Source organism: Budorcas taxicolor, chromosome 15, assembly GCF_023091745.1.
Source record: "Budorcas taxicolor isolate Tak-1 chromosome 15, Takin1.1, whole genome shotgun sequence".
NCBI lineage: Eukaryota > Metazoa > Chordata > Mammalia > Artiodactyla > Bovidae > Budorcas > Budorcas taxicolor.
Window position 1 is genome coordinate 80,127,469 of NC_068924.1, and position 19,313 is coordinate 80,146,781.

Consider the following 19,313-nt stretch of genomic DNA (forward strand, 5'->3'; position numbering starts at 1 on the left):
CAGATCTCTGACACTCTGTGTAGCTGTAGCTCTCTAGTACTCTAGCCCTGCAAACTCCAGCCTTCTGGGCCCACCAGAACTCTTAGCTTGTCTTCTCAACTTGGGGAAAGTGCCAGGCTTTGCTTGTGTCTCCCTTCCCTGAGATACAGCCTGGAGATGCTCCCCAGGCAGCAAGCTAGATGTCTCTAGGTCCTGCCTCTGATTTCTCTCTCTCTCTCTCTTAGGGGTCAGAGATCACTATTGTGCCCTGCCTGATAACCAGTGTTCAAAACTTATTATTTCATATATCTTGTGTTTTATTGTTTTAGTCATTAAGGGGTTGGTAAATTCAATCCTGTTTCTCTGTCTTGGCCAGTAGTGGAAGAAAGTCATATTCTCCTGGGACTCATCATGAATTTCATAAAGACTGAAGAGAATACATCATTCAGTGCTACAGGAAATGACCAAGGTACCAGACCTGAAGCATCAAAGGTGTGTGTACTTGTAAACAACTTTGCTGGGATGGCACTCTAACTATAGAACTGTCTTAGGATCCTTGAAGGGGATAAGTGTATAAAGAATGGCAATTATAACCCCTTCTCATGTATTGTTTAAAATATATTTAGGGAGATCATACATATAAGTGTTTGTGTAAAAACAAAATGATAGTATATGAATTAACAAAGCAAAGAATACCTTGTTAAACAGCAAGGTGATAGTATCGACACTCAGTATCATTGGAAATATAGATGGGCAAAAATAATAAGGTAGTTAATGTGTACTGAGAAATTACTGAGTACTTGGAATTAGGCTTGTCACTTCCTATGGATTATCTTCTTTAACATTTAATAAAACTCTTTGCAATAGATATTATCATCCCTAAATAGAGAAACTGACCCTCATTTTTCTTAAAATTGCAAAAGTAATGGACTTCAGAGCAAGGATTCGAACCCAGGCAATCAGACTTCAGAACCCAATTTTGGACCAACACATGGTTTTACTCAAAGTATGCAAAATAGTAATACTAAATCAAAATATAAACAAGTGCTTTTAGAGTGCAGAGAAAAGAGGGTTTAATTGAGACTCAAGAAATTAAAGTTATGTCATATGAGAAATATCTTAAAGAATGGCCACAATTTCACAAGGTAGGTGGATCAAGTATAAGGGAATAGTCTGGGTAAAGTCATGTACACAAGCGAAACTGTTTGAGGAATAGTATAGCTAGATTTGATGGTATATAAGGAGAATTCAAGAACATAGTAGGCAAGTAATACTGGGAATACAATTTAGTACAAGGTCACAGTAGACTATATCAGTAAAAACATTTTGTCGGGAAAATCATCTAACTTTGAAATAACAAAAATGATTCATTGGATTAAAGGTAAATGAAGTTTAAAATTGATTTTCTTTATGCACTAACCACATTTCAAGTGCTCAGAAGCCATATGTGGCTCATGGCTGCCATATTGAACAAAGCAGATACAGAATATTTCCATCATTGCAGAAAGTTGCAAACTGCTACTCTAGGTTAAGGAACTCTGTCTTTCTCAAAGTGTGGTCTGTATACCAGCAGTATTGATACCACCTAATAGCTTCTTCCCCACATCCAAGGTAAGAGAAACCCAGGTAAAACGGTAGGTGCTGCGAGAGGCATCAGAGGGCAGACACACAAACCATAATCACAGAAAACTAGTCAATCTAATCACACAGACCACAGCCTTGTTTAACTCAAGGAAACTAAGCCATGCTCTGTGGGGCCACCCAAGACGGGCGGGTCATGGTGGAGAGGTCTGACAGAATGTGGTCCACTGGAGAAGGGAATGGCAAACCACTTCAGTATTCTTGCCTTGAGAACCCCATGAACAGTATGAAAAGGCAAAATGATAGGATACTGAGAGAGGAACTCCCCAGGTCGGTAGGTGCCGAATATGCTACTGGAGATCAGTGGAGAAATAACTCCAGAAAGAATGAAGGGCTGGAGCCAAAGCAAAAACAGTACCCAGTTGTGGATGTGACTGGTGACAGAAGCAAGGTCCGATGCTGTAAAGAGCAATATTGCATAGGAACCTGGAATGTTAGGTCCAAGAATCAAGGCAAATTGGAAGTAGTCAAACAGGAGATGGCAAGAGTGAACGTCGACATTCTAGGAATCAGCAAAATAAAATAGACTGGAATTTAACTCAGATGACCATTATATCTACTACTGTGGTCAGGAATCCCTCAGAAGAACAAAAGAGTCTGAAATGCAGTACTTGGATGCAAGCTCAAAAATGATCTCTTTTCGTTTCCAAGGAAAACCATTCAATATCATAATAATCCAAGACTATGCCCCAACCAGTAACACTGAAGAAGCTGAAGTTGAACGATTCTATGAAGACCTAAAAGACCTTTTAGAACTAACACCCCAAAAAGATTTCCTTTTCATTATAGGGGACTGGAATGCAAAAGTAGGAAGTCAAGAAACACCTGGAGTAACAGGCAAATTTGGCCTTGGAATACAGAATGAAGCAGGGCAAAGGCTAATAAAGTTTTGCCAAGAGAACACACTGGTCATAGCAAACACCCTCTTCCAACAACACAAGAGAAGACTCTACGTATGGACATCACCAGATGGTCAACATTGAAATCAGATTGATTAAATTCTTTGCAATCAAAGATGTAGCAGCTCTATACAGTCAGCAAAAACAACACTGGGACCTGACTGTGGCTCAGATCATGAACTCCTTATTGCCAAATTCAGACTTAAAATTGAAGAAAGCAGGGAAAACCACTAGACGATTCAAGTATGACCTAAATCAAATTCCTTATGACTATACAATGGAAGTGAGAAATAGATTTAAGGGCCTAGATCTGATAGATAGAGTGCCTGATGAACTATGGATTAAGGTTTGTGACATTGTATAGGAGACAGGGATCAAGACAATCCCCATGGAAAACAAATGCAAAAAAGCAAAATGGCTGTCTGGGGAGGCCTTACAAATAAATAGCTGTGGAAAGAAGAGAAGCGAAAAGCAAAGGAGAAAAGAAAAGATATAAGCATCTGAATGCAGAGTTCCAAAGATAGGAGAGATAAGAAAGCCTTCCTCAGCGATCAATGCAAAGAAATAGAGGAAAAGAACAGAATGGGAAAGACTAGAGATCTCTTCAAGAAAATTAGAGATACCAAGGGAACATTTCATGCAAAGATGGGCTCGATAAAGGACAGAAATGGTATGGACCTAACAGAAGCAGAAGATATTAAGAAGAGGTGGCAAGAATACACGGAAGAACTGTACAAAAAAGATCTTCACAACCCAGATAATCACGATGGTGTGATCACTCATCTAGAGCCAGACATCCTGGAATGTGAAGTCAAAGGGGCCTTAGAAAGCATCACTACGAGCAAAGCTAGTGGAGGTGATGGAATTCCAGTTGAGCTATTTCAAATCCTGAAAGATGATGCTGTGAAAGTGCTGCACTCAATATGCCAGCAAATTTGGAAAACTCAGCAGTGGCCACAGGACTGGAAAAGGTCAGTTTTCATTCCAATCCCAAACAAAGTCAATGCCAAAGAATGCTCAAACTACTGCACAATTGCACTCACCTCACACACTAGTAAAGTATTGCTCAAAATTCTCCAAGCCAGGCTTCAGCAATACATGAACCGTGAACTTCCAGATGTTCAAGCTGGTTTTAGAAAGGGCAGAGGAACCAGAGATCAAACTGCCAACATTCTCTGGATCATGGAAAAAGCAAGAGAGTTCCAGAAAAACATCTATTTCAGCTTTATTGACTATGCCAAAGCCTTTGACTGTGGATCACAAGAAACTGTGGAGAATTCTGAAAGAGATGGGAATACCAGACCACCTGACCTGCTTCTTGAGAAACCTATCTGCAGGTCAGGAAGCAACAGTTAGAACTGGACATGGAACAACAGACTGGTTCCAAATAGGAAAAGGAGTACATCAAGATTGTATATTGTCAGCCTGCTTATTTAACCTATATGCAGAAAACATCATGAGAAATGCTGGGCTGGAAGAAGCACAAGCTGGAATTAAGATTGCTGGGAGAAATATGAATCACCTCAGATATGCAGATGACACCACCCTTATGGCAGAAAGCGAAGAGGAACTAAAAAGCTTCTTGATGAAAGTGAAAAAAGAGAGTGAAAAAGTTGGCTTCAAGCTCAACATTCAGAAAATGAAGATCATGACATCTGGTCCCATCGCTTCATGGGAAATAAATGGGGAAACAGTGGAAACAGTGTCAGACTTTATTTTTCTGGGCTCCAAAATCACTGCAGATGGTGATTACAGCCATGAAATTAAAAGATGCTTACTCCTTGGAAGGAAAGTTATGACCAAAAGCAGAGACATTACTTTGCTAACAAAGGTCCATCTAGTCAAGGCTATGGTTTTTCCAGTGGTCATGTATGGATGTGATAGTTGGACTGTGAAGAAAGCTAAGCACCAAAGAACTGATGCATTTGAACTGTGGTGTTGGAGAAGACTCTTGAGAGTCCCTTAGACTGCAAGGAGATCCAACCAGTCCATTCTGAAAGAAATCAGTCCTGGGTGCTCTTTGGTAGGACTGATGCTAAAGCTGAAACTCCAATATTTTGGCCACCTCATGAGAAAAGTTGACTCATTGGAAAAGACTCTGATGCTGGGAGGGATTGGGGGCAGGAGAAGAAGGGGATGACAGAGGATGAGATGGCTGGATGGCATCACCGACTGGATGGACATGAGTTTGGGTGAACTCTGGGAGTTGGTGATGAACAGGGAGGCCTCCTGGCGTGCTGCAGTTCATGGGGTTGCAAAGCGTCAGACATGACTGAGCGACTGAACTGAATAGCTTCTTAGATCTACATGATCTGCATTTTAACGAGATACCCAGATGACTTTTCTGCAGGTTAAAATGTGAGAAATACTATTCTGAAATACACTTCCACTGGAAGATTCTATGTGGTAAAATCTATCATTGTTATCAGCATTGTTTGCTAATATTTTTTTAGCTTGTATAGCCTTGTTTCAAAATGAGACATTTTGGGCCCCTTGAAGGAAAAATAAATGGATTTATTGTTTCACACATCTGAAAAGTCCAGAGGTCAACTGAGCTTTAATTCAGTAATTCACAATTGATTGAAGGCAGGAGAAGGGGACGACAGAGGATGAGATGGCATCACCGACTCGATGAACATAAGTTTGAGCAAGCTCTGGGAGTTGGTGATGGACAGGAAGCCTGGCGTGCTGCAGTCCATGGGGTCGCAGAGTCGGACAGGATTGAGTGACTGAAAAACAACACAGTGTTTCCAAGGACTTATTTGTGTTTTCAGTCTCTGTACTCTGCTTTTCATGCACTCCTCTGGCTGGCTTTCTGCTTAGTGACAATATAGCTACAGTAATTTCAGAGTTCATTCTTAGCATCCAGATGTTGAGTCTATCATGTTCCCTCAGGGCAGCTTCTCTTTGCCCTCTAATTGTCTCAAGCTTAAGGAAATGGCAACCCACTCCAGTACTCTTGCCTGGAAAATTCCATGGATGGGAGAAGCCTGGTAGGCTACAGTCCATGGGGTCGAAAAGAGCTGGACATGACTGAATGACTTCACTTTTCACTTTGGTAGCTCAGCCTTCCTGCCCAAAACCTTTTGGCTAAAGAAGCACAATGAGGAATCAATATTTGCCCCTGCACTGGCATGAATTATTTCTATATACCTTTATGACCAATGTAAAAAAAAAATGGACAGAGGTAAAGTAGCTTTTTGGAAAACAGTTTTTGTATCTTTCGCTTTCTTGAACTTCATGTTTAGGTATTTGGATTTTATTCTGTAAGTAAAGAAGTATTTATGATTCTTATCCTTGTATTATTTACGAAGAAGGATTTAGCTTAAATTTTAAGTTGAATATTTTAGTGTACAGTCCTATGCATGCGTGCTTGCAAAGTTGCTTCAGTCGTGTCTGACTCTTTGTGACCCTGTGGACCTGTAGTCCACCAGGCTCGTCTGTCCATGGGGATTCTCCAGGCAAGAATACTGGAGTTGGTAGCCATTCCCATCTCCAGGGGATTTTCCTTACCCAGGGATTGAACCCAGGTCTCCTGCATTGCAGGCAGATTCTTTACCATTTGAGCCACCAAGAAAGCCCATACAGTCCTATGGCTTATGACAAATGCCCCAGTCATGTAACCGTGATGAGAATCAAGATACAGAACAGTTCCTTCACCTTAAATAATTCCCTTTTGCTCGCCCTTGTCCCCCACCCACCCACTACCTTGCATATATCTTCTCTGGTCAAGTTTCTGTTAAAATATTTTGACCATGTTTATATTGGCTTCTTTCATTTCTTATTGGTGAGTTTCAAGAGTGCTTTACATTTGTTAGAAATGCTTGATTTGTCAGAGATTTGCAGGTAATTTATTTCAGTCTGTGGCTTGTCTTTTCATTATATCTCTCTTCTCATTCTCTTAATCCTGTCTTTAGGGGGGAAAAGTTTTCAGCTTGATAATGTTCATTTTATCCATTTTTTAAAATTGTGCGCTTTTTTATATCAAAGAATACTTTTCCAAATCTAAGATCACAAAAATTTTCTTCTGGTTTTTCATTTAGAAGTCTTATAATTTTAGGTTTAAGTCTATGATCTACTTTGAGTTTATTATTTTTATGGTGCAGTGTATAGATTGAGCAATAGTAATACCACATGTCCTATTACAGTAGTGATACAATACAGTGTTTAGGCAGAACAATATAAGAATAAATCCACACAGTAGTGGTTTAGTTGCTAAGTCATGTCTGATTTTTGACAACTCCATGGACTGTATCCTGCCAGGCTTCTCTGTCCATGCGATTTTCCAGGCAAGAATACTGGAGTGGGTTGCCATTTCCTTCTCCAAATCCACACATTAGTATTTGTTAATTAATTAATTGATTAATTTTTACATATGTTATCTATTTGCTCCAGCACAATTTCTTAAAAGGGTTGCTTTTACATCTTTGTTAAAAATTCATTGAATATAAGATAGATGACATAATGATTGAATATATGTGTATATTATGGTATATTATGAAATGATTACCACATTCATCACCTAACAAAGTTAAATTTTGTCCTTGTGATGAGAACTTTTTAAGATCTACTCTCTTAGTTAGCAACTTTCAAATATACAATACAATATTGTTAACTGTAGTTACCATGCTGTACATTAGAGCTCCATCTTATAATTAGAAGTTTGTACTCTTGACCAGCTTGACCCATTTCCTTCACCACCCCCACCCCAACCCACCCCTGGCAACCAGAATCTGTCTTCAGGAAATAATCTGGAGCAATTATATGGTTTGCTTCTTTTCTTTTTTTTTTTTTTTTTTTCTGTTTCTCAAGGATCACTGGCCTTTCTTGCCTAATGTCTCATGCCTTGAAAAACATTTCATAATTTTATCCATTTATCCAGTTGTTTCAAGGAATAATTTAAGTTAGGTATATTTTTCTTTATCTTGGCCAGACTGGGATTTCAGGGCATTGCCTTTTGTATTCTTTCCAGAGGTTTTAATAATAATAAGAAGAATAGGCCATAATAGGATTAATCTATCTTGACTGCTTTCTTATTCTTAAAAATATAAATAAGGACATACCAGAATGTTAATTAAGGGCATCTTCAAAAATTCTACAGGAAATATTGTGTTAAATAATCATTAGAAGCATTTTGTTTACAATCAGGGAGAATGAAGAAATACTCACTATTAGCTGGTTACAAAATCATCATTACATCACACTATACTGGTGATTTTAGCCAGTACAGTACAATAAAATAGGAAAAATACAATTAAAGGACTTCCTGGTGGCTAAACAGTAAAGAATCTGCCTGCAGTGTGGGAGACCTGGGTTCAGTCCCTGGGTCAGGATGATCCCCTGGAGAAGGGAATGGCTACCCACTCCAGTATTCTGGCCTGGAGAATTTCATGGACAGAGGAGTCTGGTGGGCTACAATCCATGGGGTCACAAAGAGTTAGACATATCTGAAGCAACTTAGCACACAGCTGGTGGTCCTGTGATTAAGAAACCACCTTCCATTGCAGGGGATGCAGATTTGATCCTGGATGGGAAACTAAGATCCCACATTCTGCATGACTTACTGAGCCCATACACTTATAGAATTAAAATTACAATTAAGAGTTGAAAACCTTCTGTGGTGGCTTGGTCGGTAAAGTGTCTGCCAAAATGCAGGAGACCAGGGTTCAATCCCTGGATCAGAAAGATCTCCTGGAGAAAGAAATGGCAACCCACTCCAGTATTCTTTCCTGGGAGATCCCACGGATGGAGGAGCCTGGTAAGCTACAGTCCATGGAGTCGCAAAGAGTCTCGACACGACTGAGCAACTTCACTTTCACTTTAAAAATTGAAAAGGAAGGAACAAGGCATATTCTTGAAACATCCACAGATGATATGATTACCTATTTTGAAAACCAAAAAGATCTATAGACCAAATGTTAGAAATGATTATTATATAAAGTTGACTAGATTTTAAGATTGATATTTACAAAAAAATATGCATTTATCTTGATCAGCAATAATCTTTCTTATTTCTGATTACACTTTCTATATAATATCAAAAAATTGTTTTATGATGCCTAGAAAAATGTCAGGTACCCAGGAATAAATGTAAGAAATGGTTTGCAAGTCCTTTATGTATAAAATGGTACAGTTTTGTGGGAAGACATGAAAGGAAACCTCATGGTCAAGATAGCAGGTATTCGTGAGTAGGAAAACTCACTGGGATGAGTTTTGGGATGTCAGTCCTTCCTAGATTCATTGAATACAAGCCCAATTAAAAGTCCAACAGTTTATTTTTCTGGTGTTTAACATGATCACCAAGATTTATTAAAAGAGCAGAGGGCTAATATCTAAGACATTTCTGAAGATAAAGTGAGGGAAACTGTCTTATTAGATATGAATGCTTATTATAAGATTGGAAGTAAGACAATATTTGGTGCAGATGTGGAAAAATACAGCACTGGAACAGAGCAGACACAAACCCATAAAGTGTGTGAGCAGGTCTTTGCATGACTTTGCTGGGCCTTCCATAACAAATACCACAGACTGAATGACTGAAACACAAATGTGTACTGTGTCAGTTCAGGAGGTTCAGAGGCCAAGGTCAGGTGGTCAGTAGGGTTAGTGCCTTGTGAGCTCTGTGCAGGAAGGATCTACATGAGGCCTCTCTCCTTGACGGCCATCTTTAACGTCTGTCTGTTTATTTCATCTTCCCTCTGGGTGTGTCTATCTCTGTTCAAATGCCTTTTTATAAGGATATCATTCACAATGGCCTGGGGGTCCACTGTACTCTTTTAATGAATTATAATTTTAATGAATTATATCTACAGCAACCCTATTTCCAAATGATGTAACATTCTAAGGTACTTTTTTAGGGGGTCATTGTCTAACCTTTACTCTCACGTGGCAAAACTGATGGTACAGATCAGTGAAGAAAAGATTAGCGATTTAATTAGTAGTGCTGGGACAATTAGTTATCCTTATATGAAAAGCAAAATTGCTGTCTGGGAAGGCCTTACAAATAGCTGTGGAAAGAGAAGTGAAAAGCAAAGGAGGAAAGGAAAGATAAAAGCATCTGAATGCAGAGTTCCAAAGAATAGCAAGGAGAGATAAGAAAGCCTTCCTCAGTGATCAATGCAAAGAAATAGAGGATAACAACACAATAGGAAAGACTAGAGATCTCTTCAAGAAAATTAGAGATACAAAGGGAACATTTCATGCAAAGATGGGCTCAATAAACACAGAAATGATATTGACCTAACAGAAGCAGAGATATTAAGAAGAGGTGGCAAGAATACACAGAAGAACTGTACAAAAAAGATCTTCACAACCCAGATAATCACGATGGTGTGATCACTCATCTAGAGCCAGACATCCTGGAATATGAAGTCAAGTGGGCCTTAGAAAGCATCACTACGAACAAAGCTAGTGGAGGTGATGGAATTTCAGTTGGGCTATTTCAAATCCTGAAGGATGATGCTGTGAAAGTGCTGCACTCAATATGCCAGCAAGTTTGGAAAACTCAGCAGTGGCCAGAGGACTGGAAAAGGTCAGTTTTCATTCCAATCTCAAAGAAAGGCAATGCCAAAGAATGCTCAAAGTACCACACAATTGCACTCATCTCACATGCTAAAAATTCTCCAAGCCAGGCTTCAGCAGTACATGAACCGTGAACTTCAGATGTTCAAGCTGGTTTTAGAAAGGGTAGAGGAACCAGAGATCAAATTGCCAATATCCTCTGGATCATGGAAAAAGGAAGAGAGTTCCAGAAAAACATCTATTTCTGCTTTATTGACTATGCCAAAGCCTTTGACTGTGTGGATCACAATAAACTGTGGAGAATTCTGAAAGAGATGGGCATACCAGACCACCTGACCTGCCTCTTAAGAAACCTATCTGCAGGTCAGGAAGCAATAGTTAGAACTGGACATGGAACAACAGACTGGTTCCAAATAGGAAAAGGAGTATGTCAAGGCTTTATGTTGTCACCCTGCTTATTTAACTTATATGCAGAGTACATCATGAGAAACGCTGGACTGGAAGAAGCACAAGCTGGAATCAAGATTGCCAGGAGAAATATCAATAACCTCAGATATGCAGATGATACCACCCTTATGGCAGAAAGTGAAGAGGAACTAAAAAGCCTCTTGATGAAAGTGAAAGAGGAGAGTGAAAAAGTTCGCTTAAAGCTCAACATTCAGAAAAATAAGATCATGGCATTTGGTCCCATCACTTCATGGGAAATAGATGGGAAAACAGTAGAAACAGTGTCAGACTTTATTTTTCTGGGCTCCAAAATCACTGCAGATGGTGATTGCAGCCATGAAATTAAAAGACGCTTACTCCTTGGAAGGAAAGTTATGACCAACCTAGATAGCATATTCAAAAGCAGAGACATTACTTTGCCGACTAAGGTCCGTCTAGTCAAGGCTATGGTTTTTCCTGTGGTCATGTATGGATGTGAGAGTTGGACTGTGAAGAAAGCTGAGTGCCGAAGAATTGATGCTTTTGAAGTGTGGTGTTGGAGAAGACTCTTGAGGGTCCCTTGGACTGCAAGGAGATCCAACCAGTCCATTCTAAAGGAGGATCGGTCCTGGGTGTTCTTTGGAAGGACTGATGCTAAAGCTGAGACTCCAGTACTTTGGCCACCTCATGCGAAGAGTTGACTCATTGGGAAAGACTCTGATGCTGGGAGGGATTGGGGGCAGGAGGAGAAAGGGATGACAGAGGATGAGATGACTGGATGGCATTACCGACTGGATGGATGTGAGTTTGAGTGAACTCTTGGAGTTGGTGATGGACAGGGAGGCCTGGCGTGCTGCAGTTCATGGGGTTGCAAAGAGTCGGACATGACTGAGCAACTGAACTGAACTAAACTGATACAAAAAGCAATCCACAAACTCAGAAAGTGAAAGAAAGTGAGTCGTGTCCTACTCTTTGTGACCCGATGAGCTGTAGCTTGCCAGGCACTTCTGTCCATGAGATTTCCCAGGCAAGAATACTGGAATGGGTTGCCATTTCCTTCTCCAGGGGATCTTCCCAATCCAAGAATCCAACCTGGGTCTCCTGCTTTGCAGGCAGATTCTTTACCATCTGAGCCACCTGGGAAGTCCACGAACTCAGGGAATACATTTTTAATACGTATGATGAATAAATAATATGTGTCTAGGATATATAAAGTACTTTCAATAATAAAAAGAAAAATAATCCAATAGAAAGATGGGTAAAAGACATGAACAGGCAGAAATTATTAAACTTATTAGACTACCAATAAGATGCCATTTCAGGGGAGGGATAACTTGGGAGATTTGGAGTCACATATGTGCGCTACTGTATATAAAGTTGGGCTTCCCTGGTGGCTCAGACAGTAAAGAATCTGCCTGCAGTGCAGGAGACCCGGGTTCAGTCCCTGCCTGGGGAAGATCCCCTGGCAGAGAGCATGGCAACACACTCCAGTATTCTTGCCTGGAGAATCCCCATGGACAGAGGAGCCTGGTGGGCTACAGTCCATGGTGTTGCAAAGAGTCGGACATGACTAAGAGACTAAGCACATATATAAGGTAGATAACTAATAATAGCCTGCTGTATACATGGGGAATTCTCCTCATTGCTCTCTAATGGTCTACATGGGAAAAGAATCTTAACAAAAAGAGTGGATATATATGTATGTATACATGGTTAGCTTTGCTGTACCCCTGAAATTAACACAACATTGTAAATCAGCTATACCCCAGTGAAATTTTTTTTGAAAGATGCCATTTCACATTCACAAGATTGGCAAACTTTAAAAGTTGGGCAATACCATGTTTTGATAAGGATGTGGAGGCAATGAGAACTCCTGTTTCCCACTGGCAGAGGTGTAAAGTGGTACAACCATTTAGTAAATAATTTGACAGTATTTAATAAAGGTGAGTATGCATATTCCAGAAGTTGAGCAATTCAGCTCCTAAGTCTGTTCCCAAGAGACACTCTTGCATGTGTGCCCCAGGAAACATATTAATAGATAGTCATAGCATAACCGTAGTACTGTAGTTAGTAGGGGGAAAAAAAAAAAAACCTAGAAATAACTGAAATGCACACAGCCAGTTAATTTCTTCAGTGGAATCTGTTTAACTGTGAAAGTGAATTTAAAGCTCCATCGACTGGAAAGAATGTCAAAAAAATAGTGAAACAAATCACAGAAGACATATTCATGTATGTGAGACAGCAAAAGAGACACATGTATTGAACAGTCTTTTGGACTCTGTGGGAGAGGGTGAGGGTGGGATGATATGGGAAAATGGCATTGAAACATGTAAAGTATCATATGTGAAATGAACCACCAGTCTAGGTTTGATGCATGATACAGGGTGCTCGGGGCTGGTGCACTGGGATGACCCAGAGGGATGGGATGGGGAGGGAGGTGGGAGGGGGCTTCAGGATGGGGAACACATGTACACCCATGGCAGATTCAAGTCAATGTATGGCAAAACCAATACAGTATTGTAAAGTAAAATAAATAAAACTAAAAAAAGAAGACATATTCAAAAGATGCATTTGTGCAAAAATAAAAAACAGACAAAGCTAAAGATTATGCTACTTATATGTATGTGTTAGTTGCTCAGTCCTAGCCAACTCTGCAACCCCATGAACTGTAGCCCACCAGGCTCCTCTGTCCATGGAATTCTCCAGGCAGAAATACTGCAGTGAGTTGCCATTTCCTTTTCCAGGGTATCTTCCCAACCCAGGGATTGAACCCTTGTCTCCTGCATTGCAGGCAGTTCCTTTGCCATCTGAGCCACTATATCCATATGTCCCTAAATAATCTGTTGCCAGCAGAGTATCAAAATGCTTTTTCCTAGGCTATTGCCAACTGATTGTATAGGTATATGTTTTGAATATGGATTTGTATATCTGTCCAATCCTGTGATTTATTAATCATGTTAGTATCTTTTCTTAGTGCTGTTGATACCATGTACAGAATAAACTGGACAGTAAATATTTTACAGGAATTTTTTAAAAGGTGGTACCTCAGATGTCCAAGTGATGTGTTAAACCGGTTTTGTTAGTAAGTAAATAAATATAAATGTAAAAAATAGTCAAGCTAGATCTCCCAGTTACCAAACTTTTAAAATAGTAGTACTCAAATCCTTTTGAAGAATTTGCCATAATACTGATTTCCTTGGGCAATAGGAAAGAACAGGGAGGGTGAATTGATGTGACCTTCCGAGAAAGCAGTTTGGCAGTGTACGTGGTGAAGTACATTTATAATCTATTTCCACTGCTGGTAATCTAGCATAGGAAAATATTTTAAGACTTTGGACAATATGTTTTGTGTATAGAAAAGTGTGTCATATTTAGAATAGTAAAAAAATTAGAAATAATCTAAAGAGCCAGCAACAGAAGAATGGGTTGAAAACTATTGTACAGTGAACTATCATATAGCCCCTCAAACTGTGTTTTCAAAGGTAGTTTAATGATACGCAAGAGCACTGACAGACTGCTTAGTGAAACATGAACTCGTATACAGCATGGTATATTTTGATTTTATAATTCGGAAGGCATGGAACATTATTATTAAAGGTGATCCTCACTAAATTTTTAATCTTTCCTTTTCTAAGGATACTGTCATAGAGGAGGCGTGTTCGGGCACACCTGTCGATCAGTCTCTGCCTGACATACGAGAATGTAACAGCACCATTAAAGTTAAAAGTGAAGTCAGCGAGCATGAAACATCCTCTGAACGACAGAACCCACACGTGAGCACCGGTGAAAAATGTCATTTCACCTTTAGTTTGAATGAACGCCTCAGAAAGTCAGACCGTAGTGTGTTTACAGCGTTTGGTGGGCCCAATGAGAATATCTATTCAGTTCTGAGTGCTCATGACCATTTCAGTGAAAGGATGAAGAAACATGTATATGAGAACATCATTGTTTATGAAGAAAAAACAATACAAGCGCATATAAATTTAGGAATGCCTCTCAGATGCCTACCTAGTGGTTCCCATTTGAAAATAACATTTGGTCAAAAAAGGATTAACCAGGAAGATGGTCAGGTATTACGCCTCTGTAAAAATCCAGATGCTGAATGCATTCTTTTTCACATTGTTGCTATTGGGAAGACCATAAAGAAGATTCTTAAGATTAAGGAACTTCATGAACCAGGAACTACAGTTCTCGTCTATGCCTTGAAGGGTGAGACTATCAAAGAAGCCCTTTGCAATGATGGCCGATTTCGCTCAGATCTAGACATACTTGAATGGAGAGTAACAGAAGGTCACAATAAAATTTATGGAAAACAGTCCATGGTGGATGAAGTATCTGGAAAAGTCTTAGAATTGGACATTCCTAAAAATATGTCTGTCAAGAAACGTACCCATAAAAAAATTAAACCGGAAGATGAAAATGCCACTGAAGGTATCAGTCCACAGGCTTTAACACAGTCTAAGAGCAAAGTCGATGAACCAAAGAAAGATGGAGAAACTGAAGATGCAGAACACAACAGAGAAAAAATTCTCCCATGTCAGAGTCTAGGGCTTGATATTAAACATAAGACATCCCGGTCCATTTCCAAAATTAAACGTTATTACAATAGTAATCTCTACAAAAGACTTAGGAGAAAAACCACACAAGTTAGGCGAAGGCTCTCTCTAGGTAGGCGAAGGCTCTCTCTAGGTAGGCGAAGGCTCTCTCTAGGTAGGCAATATGCTATTCAGAAAATCCAAAGGGAGACAACTAATCTCTGGGTAAAGAATTTACAAATATTGAACAAAGTTATGATGCCTCAGTATCCAAATTTTAATAAAGAGGCACTTCGGATACAAAAGTATTTTCAGGAAGAACAGAAGAGAATGAAACTGTCAACGTTTAAACAATTCAGAGTGTATAAAAATTACTTTGGAAAAGTGACTGAAAATTCTGTTTCAGTTGCAATCTGTGAACGTCTTGTTCATCTTAGTAAGTCAGTTGGATTCATAAAATGGGACAATAATGGAAACACAGGCAATGCTACTTGCTTTGTTTTCAACAATGATTTTATTTTCACCTGTAGACATGTTTTACACTTCATCGTGGGAGAAGGTACAGATCCAAAGTCATGGCCAGCTATAATAAGCACATGTGCCAAGGTCACTTTTGCTTATAAAGAGTTCTGCCCTAACTATGTTGATTGGCTTTCCTTTGAGCCATGGTTTCTGATGTCTGATGAAACTCTAGATTATGCCATTTTAAAACTAAGTGAAAATGGAAATGGATTTCCTCCAGGCCTGTCAAAACTGATTTCGCCTCAACCATCTAGTGGTTTACTTTATTTAATTGGTCACCCAGAAGGCCAGATCAAGAAAATAGATGGTTGTTCTGTGATTCCTCTAGAGCAACGGTTAGAGAGGTGCAAAGAACATTATTCAGATGGGGTAGTACCAGGATCCTGTTCAGACATTTATAATGCTTTCCCTATGTTTACCCAGAGAAGTTTCCTGTCAGACGTTTGGAACACTAACACACTTAGTTATGATACTTGTTTTTTTAGTGGGTCTTCTGGCTCCCCAGTGTTTAATGCATCTGGCAGGTTGGTTGCTATGCACTCCTTTGGGTATGTTTATAACCGTGTAAATAAGCCTTATGCCCTTGAATTTGGCTATTCTATGGAATCTATTCTTTGTGATATTAAACGGAAAGATGAGAACTTGTACAAATCATTACAAGAAGAGAAAAATGAGAGCCACAATGAAGAGAAAGATAACAAACAAGAACTGTCACTTCAAGAAAATCAGGTTGAATCCATGCAATATTAGGGAAAGGATGCTGCTTTCAAAAGCACATGCCAGTGATTTAAAGTATTGGGATGGCCAAAAGTTGGTTTGGTTTTTTTTCTGTATGATGGCTCTAGTAGTGCTTAGTTGTCTTAAATGACATTTGAAACAATTTCATTAGATTGTATTATTATTGTGACAGCTGTTGTATCAGCAGGCATTTTTAAAAAAACATCAAAATTAATGAATTTTTGTGTAGCCATTTTAATATTGAAGATGAAAGAACACATTGTTGGCATATTATGCTTTATTATTTCAAGTAAGGTTAAAATTATTGAAATTTAAAAAAAAAGATTTGTGCAGTGTATGGAGAAGGTGCTGTGACTGATCATATGTGTCAAAAGTGGCTTGCTAATTTGTGTGCTGGAGATTTCTCCCTGGACAATGCTCCATGTACTGATAGATAAATTGATGTTAATAGTGATCCAATCTAGACATTAACTGAGAGCAATCAGTGTTATATCATGCAGGAGATAGCTGGCATACTCAAAATATCCAAGTCAAGCATTGAAAATCATTTGCACCAGCTTGGTTATGTTCATCACTTTGAAGTTTGGGTTCCACATAAGTTAAGCAAGAAAAACCTTCTTGACTTCATTTCCATATGGAATTTTCTACTGACACCTAACAAAAACTTTCCATTAAAACAAATTGTAATGGGTGGTGAAAAGTGGATACTGTACAACAATATGGAATGGAAGGGATCATGGAGCAAGTGAAATGAACTGCCACCAACCCCACCAAAGGCCAGTCTCTGTCCAAAGAAGTAATGTGTGTATATGGTGGGACTGGAAGGGTGTCCTCTATTATGAGCTCCCTCTGGAAGACCAGTTGATTAATTCCAATAAGTACTGCTCTGAATTAGGCCACCTGAAGGCAGCACTTGCATGAAGCATCCAGAATTAGTCAACAGACAATGCATCCTCTTACATCAGGATGACACAGACTGCATGTTTCTTTGATAACCAGGCAAAAATCGTTGCAGCTTAGCTGAGAAGTTCTGATTCATCCACCATCCTCATCAGACATTGCAACTTCAGATGTCCATTTGTTTTGGTCTTTACAGAGTTCTCTTAATGGAAGAAATTCAATTCCCGGGAAGACTATAAAAGGCATCTGGAACAGTTCTTTGATCAAAAAGATGAAAAGTATTGGGAAGATGGAATTATAAATTTGCCTGAAAAATGGCAAAAGGCAGTAAATACATTATTCAATAAAGTTCTTGGTGAAAATGAAAAAAAAAAACCACACAATTTTTTTGGCCAACTCAACATTTGGGGCTGTTTCTTTAAAGTATAATGTATATTATTTCTCAATTAGAAAAAAACTTTTAAGAGAATCATGTGGATGTACAAAACACATATTAGAGCTCAAATGAGCATCGTTTTTTTTTTCTCCCATTGGCTTTTTTCTTTTCAGCAATCTCAAGCATCACTGGAAATACTTCAGTTCGGTGGTACAGTACTTACTGGATGTGAGGTAGACTATAGGATGTATTGTACAACACAGGAAATAGAGCCAATATTTTATAACTGTAAATGGAGTATAACCTTTAAAATTGTATAAAATTTTTTTAAAATATAATCAGACTGTGAAATGTTGTATTTGTTCTACTTGACCAGATGCCTAGCCTAAATTCTAATACTGTGGAAGAAAAGGAAAATGGATATTGGGTAAACTAGCAGCCTTATTTATTTATTTTTGGGGGCTCCAGAATCACTGAAGATGATGACTGCAGCCATGAAATTAAGACGCTTGCTCCTTGGAAGAAAAGTCATGACTAACCTAGATAGCATATTAAAAAGTAGAGACATTACTTTGCCAGCAAAGGTCTGTCTAGTAAAAGCTATGGTTTTTCCAGTAGTCCAGAGTTGGACTATAAAGGAAGCTGAGCACCGAAGAATTGATGTTTTTGAACTGTGGTGTTGGAGAAGACTCTTGAAAGTCCCTTGGACTGCAAGGAGATCCATACAGTCTATCCTAAAGGAGATCAGTCCTGAATAGTCATTGGAAGGACTGATGCTGAAGCTGAAATTCCAATACTTTGGCCACATGATGCGAAGAATTGACTCATTTGAAAAGACCCTGATGCTGGCAGAGATCAAAGGCGGGAGGAGAAGGGGACGACAGAGGATGAGATGGTTGGATGGCATAACTGACTCAATGGACATGAGTTTGAGTAAACTCTGGGAGTTGGTGATGGACAGGGAAGCCTGGTGTGCTGCAGTCCATGGGGTCGCAAGGAGTCGGACACGACTGAGTGACTGAACTGAACTGAGCAACCTTAATCACAGTCCTACCCATTCAGCCCCCCTAGTACCTTATATACACTTCCTTCCACACATGAAGCACACCTACTCACTCTCCAGGATAGTCCAGCATTGCTGGGTAACGTGTGTTTCTCTTCATCACACCTGAAAGCCACTCCTCACGGCCCCAGGACATATCAGCCCATTCCTCCTCATGCTACTCACACACCTGCTGTCCCAGAGTGGAGTATGGCCAGAATCCAGGAACTTAAATTTTTATTCAAAAAAGGATAATGGAAAATCTGGCAGTTACAACCCCATAACAGTGATCAAATTCTTGTAGGAATTGCCAGGATGCCCTGCTCCAGTAGGGAGTTTGAGTTACAACTAGTTCATGTTACAGCTCTTGGTTCTGCTCATTGGAGTTGGGACACAAAACCCCAAATTTTGTTTTTCAGGGTGTTCTTTCCTGTCTGTTTTCTCCTGTGGCCATTTCCTTCTCTTTGCAATGCATAGTTTTGTTAAGTTAGGGTTTACGTACAGTAAAGTACATCTTTCTTCTGCTCAGGTCTGTGAATTCTGACAAGTGCGTATGCTCAAGTGACTGCTACCCAATTAAAATGCTAGGCAGTAGCTTTAATATAGATGCGCTGCTATCAGCACGCTTATGAAATTATAGTGATCATTTCAGTCAGCCTGTACCTCCCCCTGACTTCTCCTTAATTTGTTAATTTTTGTTTGTTTTGCATCTGGATCGTTTGAATCAGAATCCA

At 39.4% G+C, this 19,313-nt stretch overlaps 1 protein-coding gene across 1 annotated transcript; it reads left to right on the plus strand.

Moving 5' to 3' along the window:
- The first annotated feature begins 390 nt into the window (after positions 1-390).
- FAM111B (FAM111 trypsin like peptidase B) lies at positions 391-16,273 on the plus strand. The gene is made up of 3 exons (XM_052653264.1): positions 391-471; positions 14,102-15,134; positions 15,177-16,273. The coding sequence occupies exons 1-3, from the start codon at positions 391-393 to the stop codon at positions 16,271-16,273; spliced, it is 2,211 nt and encodes a 736-aa protein (XP_052509224.1).
- The last annotated feature ends 3,040 nt before the right edge of the window (positions 16,274-19,313 follow it).

Bases quoted from the DNA above. Each gene is read 5' to 3' on its own strand.
- FAM111B (XM_052653264.1), top strand. From the start codon at position 391: ATGAATTTCATAAAGACTGAAGAGAATACATCATTCAGTGCTACAGGA. The intron at 472-14,101 runs GTGTGTGTACTT...TCCTTTTCTAAG, and splicing joins CCAGACCTGAAGCATCAAAG to GATACTGTCATAGAGGAGGC. The intron at 15,135-15,176 runs GTAGGCGAAGGC...GGCTCTCTCTAG, and splicing joins TAGGCGAAGGCTCTCTCTAG to GTAGGCAATATGCTATTCAG.